This window comes from Pyxicephalus adspersus, chromosome 6 (genome assembly GCF_032062135.1).
Source record: "Pyxicephalus adspersus chromosome 6, UCB_Pads_2.0, whole genome shotgun sequence".
Lineage (NCBI taxonomy): Eukaryota > Metazoa > Chordata > Amphibia > Anura > Pyxicephalidae > Pyxicephalus > Pyxicephalus adspersus.
The window spans coordinates 35,308,917-35,318,854 of record NC_092863.1 but is presented as its reverse complement, the minus strand read 5'-3'; the positions used below and the strand labels follow the sequence as shown (position 1 = coordinate 35,318,854).

The following is a 9,938-nucleotide window of genomic DNA, read 5'->3' as shown; positions in this document are numbered from 1 at the left end:
GCCGATCTCAGCCATGATCGGTAAGTAGGACCTTCTTCCTACTATTACCCTTTAAACACCTTGTCACCTTCAATGTTTAGTTTTATAACCTATGTATGTTTTATGTTAACTTACTTACAATTTCAAATAAATATGCTTAATTTCAACTGCTCAAACAATTGCCACAAAAAGCCTTGCTTTTCTCTATTACCTTGTACTATACTTACCCGTCAATTAGCATGAAATTGCCAACAAGTGTTTAAATCTCCTACACCTCTAATTTCAGTATATATTACATGCACAATATCTCATTCTACCACCAAGTGGTCAAAAGAGCTCAGCTGTCAAATAAGGAAATGCTATATGTATAAACAGATATTGTGAACAAGCCTAGAGTGAATTGACATGAAAATATTCCATTTGGAATATTGTACTGGATAAAAGACAGACACTTGCCAACAGCAGCATGTAATAATTTACTATGCAAATCAAGGGTCATGTATATTACAGTCTGCATGTGTACCTGCACAAGTGTAAATGGGCCTTAAAAATAAAAACAAAGCATAGGCTTACTAACTGAAAAAAAAATACTCCACTTCCTCTGCTGATAAATTAAGAATGTATGCAGTTAAAGGGGATTTCACCGAAATAGGGTATGCGAGTGCTTCCTGGGTAGTTTTTGGCTATGATCTAGCCTCGCCATTGTCTACTGGACCTTTAAGCTTCCACAAACTAATTATCAATTGGTTTTGTTTGTGATCCTGACTGATTGCCAAACAAGGTTTCCAAAGGTTAAGACAATTTTTTTTCGAGACTGGACTTTTCTGGACTGTTCTGTACATGCATATCTTTGGATGACCTGGTTACTGACCCTGGACTGATTGCCATTGTATTCTCTGTCCTGCTTATGGGTTTCTGGTCCTCCCCGGACACCAGTTTCACACAAAGTCCCTGGGGGCAACAGTGTGCTGGGACAGCGCATATAGCCTCCCAAGGCCAAGTGGGGACTTGCTATAGGCGAAGAGTTGTTACAGATCCCTGTGAGNNNGGGGGGGGGGGGGGATCTCTCATCTGTATCACCTACCTTACACTTCTCTGCAGCACCTCTGTTCAAGAACGCTATCTGCTGGTTACTTGCTGGTCATGTGACTCCTTGGGAGCGGCCTTTTACCCCACAGGACCAGAATATTCCACAGAGGTGCTACATCTACTTGTGGAGGTGTGTGAACACCTCCTGAGCTGCCTCTGCTCTGGCATTCCCTCTGGTGGTGGGTTCTGTTACCTGCTGATCATGATCTCCATTTGCCACATGACCTCCCCTATAAAAGTAGTAACTGGCAAAAGAAGTTACCTGAACCGCTTCCCGGTTCCTGCTTGCATTCCTTGATACTGCTTCTTACTCACTGATACACTGATCTCCATGGTCTGACTGAACCCGATTGCTGCCTGCCCTGACCTTTAGCTTGTCTGTTTGTCTCACACCCCTGTGGTACCCTTTGATCCTATCCAGTCAGCAGTCACATGGGCATTATCTCCTAAAGTCAATCACCCCTTGGGGGCTACTGATGAAGCTGGAGGGTGATGTCAGACTTTCAAATTGGATTCAAGATTGCTTGTTATAAATCAAGGACTTGGTCTTTATTGGCAGGTAATATTTTTTAATGTCTGAATCATAGGTTATCATTACTCTTACTTTATTCCATACCAATAACATTTTATATAATAGTAGCAAATTTAAAAAAGAAATATATATTTAATGTATAGATAAATAGCTACCTGAAAGAATAAAAAGTCCCAGATGGTAATTTCAGAGTTTTGAATACAGTTGAAATCTTTAGTATAGTATCCAAAGCTGAACACAAAGCCAATATTATAACACATTTCTCAAAACAAATTTCCTTTTAATGCACTGAAATAGGACTCCAGACATGACATTTGATTATGCATTGCATTTATTGTGAAATCTATCACAAAAATATTAATGAAACTATTAGATATTTGGATCCTCTAAGCCATGGTTAATATGCTTGTAGTCAGGAAGTATTCCATGGCATAGTTTTTTGATCCCGCTCTAAAATGTTTTAGTGAATATGAAAGTTGCAGACATTCTTGTTCCCTACCTCTTTATACCCCAATATTATGTCCGGTTACACTGTTCAACACATTGTTTAATTTTCTCTAGTATCCGGTTTTTGTTGTTTTCCACATTTTTCTTCCCTATATCTAGAAGCTCTTTCAGCTGAGATTCTTCATAGGAAACAACAAATGTGCCATACGTTTTTCTCAATTCCTTTACTTTTTCTGCATCTGCAAGAAAACAGTTTTGAAATCAGGTAAATTTCACATCATCAAAATATCTGAACTACTTTATCATGCCTGTATATCTATGCCTTATCAACAAGGAATCATGTGCAGACCCCTCTCTCACCATTCCCACATTGTTTGTGCAGGACTATCAAATGAACATTTATAAAACATAAGTAGAGTATTAATCACATTAGTACTAATATAATTTAAAAAATGGACTGTAGAAAGGGGGTTTTACATTAAAAGTTTTTCATTTTAGCCCATCCAAACACACCATTTGTTCAGGACATATGGACATTTAGGTATTCCCAAACACTCTTTAAGATTGTTTGTGAACACTAATAAGTGTTGGTTTAAGTTGGATTTGGAGGGGTGTTTAGATCTATCCATAGCCAAACGTAAATACCATTGATGTCAATGGCAGAAGCAGATTCAGCCAACAATACACAGAACAAGGCTTTGTAAATTCAGTTGGTAAAAAACACCCTTCCTACAATATTACCAATTGGCGCAGGACCTCCATGTATAGGAAATGGGACAGTGAGTGTGTGTGACCTCTCACCTTTCCATTTAAGGCCTCTGGAATCTGGTTTACACAAAAAGAAAGGTGGCAAAAACACATGTGGCTCCCTTCCCTTTTGAAAAGCCCCAGACACACCTGTCATCTTTAATAAGAGGGCCCCAAATTTCTGCTCCCTCACCCTGGGGAACGAGTACAGGGGTACAAAGTACTTCCTACCCATTCAATGAAAGATTAAAATAAATCCCTAGAAATAACAACACCACTATTGAGTGCGGCCATTTTTACTGTTAATGAGTTATAGTATATGGCTTAGTGCTGAATCAAAACCAAAAACTCTGGCCTTTGCAGGGCTAGGTCTCAGGTTTGAATCTCAGCCAGGACACTATCTGCATGGAGTTGACAGGTTCTCCCTGTGTTTCAGTGGGTTTCCTCTGGGTACTCCACCATTCTTAAAACAGTTAGGTTAATTGGCTTCCCCCCCCCCAAAATTGACCTTAGCCTGTATAAAGACATAACTATCATGGGGACATTAGATTGTGAGCCCCTTTGAGGGACAGCTAGTGACATGACTATGGACTTTGTACAGCACTCTGGAATATGCTGGTGCAATATAAATACTATGTAATAATTTGTTTGGCTGGAACATGAATCAGAAAACCAAGATCATGTGATCAGGAGCCAATTTGAGGCCCCTGGTCCTGATCAGTGTATCAAGATATAAGTTGCACATAGACAGATAAAACCTGGATGTTACCATTTCTAGGTATTTTAAATAAAAAGCAGGTCAGGAATGAAGGTGTCCTAAACTGCCTTTCAAAGCTTAATATATACATTGGATCAAAGTAACAGGAAATCTCTCTAGTGGTGGTTTCTGTATTTGTGTCTCCATGACAACCACAACATTCATTACGTGTACAAGCGAGAAACGAGAATTCAGGGTTAATCTTGAAACAATAAGAAATATTAAGCGTTCTCATCTCTCAACTGACCTGCACAGGTTTCAACGTTGAACTGTGGAAAGTGCATTACATGGGGTACCTCATTGCCATCTCCTTCAAAGCTGTAGCAACTCTTTGATGGAATGTCCTTATCATTATCATCAATGTTTATCTCCGGAAAGGGTAATTTATACTTCTTACAGTATTCAGCTGTTTGAGTTAGTGTCTGTTCCAAAAATAAAAAAAATCAATACATATATACATACACACTTTTTAAAAATATTGTAATGTTCTATCTAGTTAACCAAATAAGTTCCAGTTCAATTGTAACATTCAGCTAATCTAAAGGATAAATCTCAACCCAAGAACAAAATTATAAGCAATTACATAAAATACCTGTAGTTATATTGTAAATCTACAATACCTTTGATCTCACCAGAAATAGTTTAGTTATTTCGTTAACAGAAATGAATGCACCAAATTATAGCTTACTTAAGCTATGTACATCGCCCATACGATAGTCCTGGTGGATCTGCGGACGATTGACAACGAATGATCCTAATGCAAGGGAAGGGGGAGAGCGCTCAGTAGGATGCCACTCCGTCGTTCTCCCCCCTTCGCCTCTCTATAGGGCAGAAGAGTGCTGTATGTACAGCACTCATTCAGGTATCATGTAGTCCTTAGTCGTTGGAAATGATTGTGAAAGGTCCTTTTCAACGACTATAAAGTTGCACATGTGTATGCGGCTTACCAAGCTAAAACTACCAATTCCCTTTCACTTGCATAGAATGAAGAATAAAGGTCTACTTTTTATCATTAAAATTAGGAGAGCAGTCTGGGTGACCACCATTCACTACCCACATATTGGGGGGAGTGTAGCCATTCATGAACAAGAAAAGCTAATTTCATAAAGCCAATACACATAGATAAGGATACAGATAAGTATAAGGTGAAAAGTCCAAAGAGATAGATAGATCTTAAATAGTTTACATCACTGGCTGAAAATCTAGTCCCCTGGGCTATGTACACACATCCAATTTCTGTCTTTTGTGATCATTTCAAGTGATGGATCAGCATCACAACACCGTTCTATGGAGAGGAAAGGATAACTAGCCATTAAGTGATCCCCTGCTGGCATCCCGCTGTCATGTTTTTCAGAGAGGCGCTGGCCACTAAACCATTGACTGATGAGTATACATGCTGCTTCCACTGTAGTAATAGAGCTGGGGTGGTAAAATCTTAGCTGACAACTGACATCTTCTCCCACACCAATCAAGAACACTTTATTCACTGTGGCTTGCACACTGGATACAGATACATCAGCTAAAAAGTAGGTAGCTGTAGAATAAAGGTTGCAGTTTACAGCTGGGGGTTGACGCCATGAATACTTTTGGTCAGGGGTGGAAAAAACAGGGCTGGCAGAAATGATTACTGTACTATATAGATTTGCAGTCTCTTGACCTCCCTGTGTTTGTGAAATCCATCCTCTTATTCTAGAAGACCAAGTTTGAAAAATGTAAAAGTTACATTAAAAATGCTGTAAATCTAAATTTACTATATCCACTAAAAATTAGTACATCAGTGAGCCACAGCTCAACATAATTTGAATATTAGGAGAGGAGTTTGAACAAAACTAATTCTTGAGAAAATAATACTGGGAATGATTACGCACTTATTTGCCACATTTCTACTCCCAACAAGTTTATGCAAACAATCTCATCTGCTTTTTGTAAGTTGCATTGAAACGGTAAAAAACATTCAGTTACCAGGAATGGATCTCCTTGACTAAAGTCAAAAGACAAAATGAGATCTACTTTGCGATGGGGAGGTAACATCAGTAGGTATGGGGTATTTATATCCAAACCAGCATCAATTAAAGATATGTGCTCTTTAGTTGAAATCTCACACTCTTCAAGCATTTTATCTAGAACAAAAATTAGCACAAATTAAATTCAAATAAATTGAGGTCTTTTGACCTGCAACCCATTTACCCTTAGTTTAAAATATAAAACGTAATTATGTTATAGCATACATTTAAAACACTTTTAGCAAACGTCATTTAAAATACCAAGATACTCAAACAAATACAAGCAGCAAAGAGTCTTCACTATAAGAAACTTTTGGTAGAAATTTGCTGCAGCATTCTGAGTAAAATTAAAAGTCTTAATTTCTTAATTCCCTTTCCCCTGTTGGTCACACTGATAGCATGGTTGTTACAGCATGTCGGTTTCCTAACTGGCCTAGGTCAACTGTTGGCGAAAAATCTGGATAAGCATCAACCCCTCAACTGCTCTGGTTCTGTAAAGCTTGTGCTGGTGTTTATTACAGGGCCAACTCCCCCAGGCACCTAGACTTTATTATAATTTTTTTTTTTTTTTTTTTTTTTTTGAGCCTATTTATTTATTTATTTAGCCAGTTCTTTATGGCTAGGCTAAATTTAATGTATGTTTTAATTAAAGATTATACATTTGTGTCACATCTTAATAAAATAGAATGGCCAAGTTATGTACCATATTTCAGAGTTTGGTATTTGCATCTACATGATTTCTCTCATGGATTTTGCTAAAGGGAGGAAATGTTAGGAAATTCTGGTATCAGTTTTACTGCAATAAAAAAACAGACACTAAGATTTCATGACTGTTGTGAAATTTGTGAAGGTTTCTGAAAGGTATACCTACTTTTCCATTGGTAAAGGAAATTGTTTGTAGTTCCCCATTTCCACTGGACAATACAAGAAACAATGTTCTTTATAACTGTAGCATTTTCACAAACCCCTACAGTAGAAAAAAATTATTGAAACATTTATTAGCTGCGAGTTATTTCTGCCCCTCTGTACACTTGCAAATTGCCTATGGAATGTGCACCCTGTTCTTGCAAGTGCAACACAGAGTAGGCAAGTATTATATGACATCCTGCATTCTAACAAGTAACCTACAAACCTTCTCAACACACTTTTGGTACTAAATTATTGCAACTTTGGTTCTTTACATAAGGCGACCATACCACTATACTCTGCCCCATAGCCTACGGAAGGGTCTCACTATTACCCCAGATGTGCCCTATCCTAGGAAACATTTTACTAATAATAAAGCCTAAAAAAGGTCCTGGAGATGCCTTCAAATTTTACATCAAACAGAGTTACATGAACAGGGATAAAGGATCTTTTTCTCTATAGGAGAGAACTCTGAACAGCATAGAAGATACTTTCACTCTCTCTCCACCCTCATTTAAAATGTGCAACTGGGATTTTTCGAAACAGAAAAAAAATCATACCATACCAATCATAATAAGAGTTCTTTTAATGCCATACCTTGTATAGTATTTCTTTTCACCATACTAGCATAACTTGCATATTCTGTGGAGTGTGAAAAAAGTGAGACCGATCAGTAACATTGAACATTAGAAAACCGTTCTGTACTCTGCTGTAACATTAGATGTGATCGTGTTCTTTAATTACATTTAATCAAAGGCTACCATAAAGCAGGCCAATACATAGAACTAGTGTACTACTTGCATTTCTCAACTGCTTGAAGATCATGGGGCCTGACACAGTGGTTATCAGTTGCCTTTTCAAGCATATCACAGATTCTTTCGGAAGCATTCTGCCTTGGTTTTAGTCTGATAGTTTTAGTGATCATTAGCAGTGTGAAAGCTTTATAACTCTTTTCAACAAGGGGTAATGAAATGGTGCTCAGGTCCCTTGTAAATTCAATTTCCATGACCAAGATAGCTCAGAGATCAGCTTCCTTAAAACACTTCCACGCCCCCCCCCCCATACCCCTATGTAAATAATGCACTACGCCACTTTAACTTATAACAGTTAACCATACCATGTCTGACATGAACAACACCATTCCTGGCTTCAGGTCCTCAAAGAGCATTTTCCACCAACAACCAAACTGCTATCGGGGACTATTACTTAAATGGTTGTTCCTGGCAGTCCATACAACTTTGGGTATATCGCTGATCAGCAACCCCACACACCAGTTTCCGACCCCCTATCACCATCTTTTCCTTAGAAAGAAGCCATACCTATGTCTCACTATCCATAATACAAGCCACCATAGCCTACAACCCCCCCCCTCACCCCTTTTTTTTCTAGCCATTCTAGTTTGTTCATTTTTCTACTGCACCATTTTCATATAATCTACAGTTAGTGCAATCTACTGTATAACCCTATTGTAAGGATTATGGTCTTACCGGGGTTTTCTCAATACAGTGAAAAGAGAGTGGGACTGAATTGCAATTACCATGATAATGACTTAGAAAGATGAAGACAAATATAGCCAAAGTACAAGTATAAAATTCTACAATTTACTGGATAGTAATAAAACATTTTTCATTTACTTTCCATTTTGTCAAGATCATGGTTGATACTCCTGGTTAACTGGTTATGTTTTTGCATATGGTTAAGTTTTTTCTGCCTATATAATATTTTTTTCCCTCCTTTGCACCCCACATGCTAATAGTGTTCCCCCCCACCAACATGCTAATAAAACCAAAGATTAAGCTGGGCACAGAAAAGCAATAGATACTCCTTAACATCCATCAGCCACAGATTGAGATAGGCACTACCTTGCTACACCATCTAATGAACACAGATGGTATGCAGTGAGATAAGAGTAGGAAGATCTTGAATTATTGTTGAAAATGTAGGGCTGGAGTTTTAAACTGGGATCATTCAATTTAACCATATGACAAAAATAACCACTTCAGTTCTAGAAAGTTATCCACAGCATTACATACCTAGTTGTGGGTCCTGGCCATTCTCCACTGACATTCTACTAGGATGTTCTATATCTGCTGTGCCTTCTTTGTCTCCACAATACATTTAACTGAGAAAGTTCCATGCCACAGATTTAAATTTACACCATGGACAACGTAATTTTTTACACATGTGCACATTCCTTCATTTGTGAGTTCAATGAATTCTGTACCCAATCTACTCCTAGCTCAGAGGCAGACCGCCCAATCAGTTAGGAACCCCTTAGTTGCAGACCCCTAGCCCTTATTCCAGATGCAACCAGTGATAGCTCAGCCAATGCAACCATTACTGTCACTTGTACAACAACTGACAAAGAAAAAAAAGCTTCTCACTTCATGCCTTTGCATTACAAGGAGGTAATCCCTCCTTGCAGGGGAGATGAGTAGTGAAGATTTCCTTTGTAAGAATCAGCTGTCACTAACTGCATCTGTGGTCCCTTTCTGCCAGTGACCATAAGGGCCCTTATGGGTTCACGGTCAGAATGGCAACCATATTACTTGAATGGAGCTTTGTATTCTATAATGATATTGTTACAAATGGATTTGTATTCTTATGCCTAAATACACTAAACAATCCCCCTCGTTTTCTCTCCTTGAATTATTTGACAACCAAAATCATGTTAAATCCATTTTTTTGCATACCTACTGTATCTGGAATACAATGATGCATTCTTTGTGTGGTTTTCAAGGTATCTAGATTTAATAAATCAGAACACCAGTGTTAGCAATACATAAATGGTACTTTACGTTTATGTTACATATAGTACGTCCAGTGCAAGAATGGTAGAACCCTCATCTATTGATACACTTTTCACTCTACAATTACAACAACATATGAGAATGTGTGAGAGGCATGATCAGAACAGGAATATTCCAAAAATCCGATTTGACTTCTTGGTTTTCCCTTTTCCAAGCTGACCTGGAACAAGAATGCAGACCAGGTGGTTTTATTTTGTTTCACAGATTATACCAGCTACATGTTTGTGCTCAGTGACTCTTCATGACAATTAGGTAGTCTTAGATTAAGTGACGGTAAGAAACTGTATTTTGCCTGGAATTTTGTTCCAGTACAGAATTAGTCAACAGATTTCTTCACTTCACACAGGGGAATCAAGGATTGTAGGGCATCCTGACAACCAACACTTTTGTTGTGAATGCACAGCTTTATTATTGAATACCTGGAGCAATCAGACAGGTAGAAGGTTATTAGCAGGTAGGTTATTGCAGAAGGGACAGTCTGTCCCTTTCTACAATAATGACCTGTCTGATCATGGAAACCATGAAAATAAGTGGAACTATAGTTCTGTTTTTTTTTTTTTTTTTTTTTTTTTTATTGTTAGTAGAAAGACAACATGATACAAACTGCAATACAATATAAATGAAAAAATAAATAAATAAATATGAGATTAACCTCCTGGGCGTTTCAC

The 9,938-nt window shown here is 38.0% G+C and overlaps 1 protein-coding gene across 2 annotated transcripts in view; it reads right to left on the bottom strand.

Annotated features, from left to right (window-relative positions):
- Nucleotides 1-1,648: 1,648 nt before the first annotated feature.
- The window catches only part of LOC140332522 (cytosolic phospholipase A2 gamma-like), a 17,382-nt gene continuing 9,092 nt past the window's right edge, over nt 1,649-9,938 (bottom strand). For both annotated transcript variants that reach the window (XM_072413756.1, XM_072413757.1), the window contains 6 exons: nt 9,154-9,204; nt 7,058-7,102; nt 6,426-6,521; nt 5,514-5,671; nt 3,799-3,973; nt 1,649-2,286 (listed from right to left, as the gene is read on the bottom strand). In XM_072413756.1, coding sequence (XP_072269857.1) covers nt 2,117-2,286; nt 3,799-3,973; nt 5,514-5,671; nt 6,426-6,521; nt 7,058-7,102; nt 9,154-9,204 — 695 coding nt within the window. In that variant the 3' untranslated portion in view covers nt 1,649-2,116. The remainder of the gene's footprint in view (nt 2,287-3,798; nt 3,974-5,513; nt 5,672-6,425; nt 6,522-7,057; nt 7,103-9,153; nt 9,205-9,938) is intronic.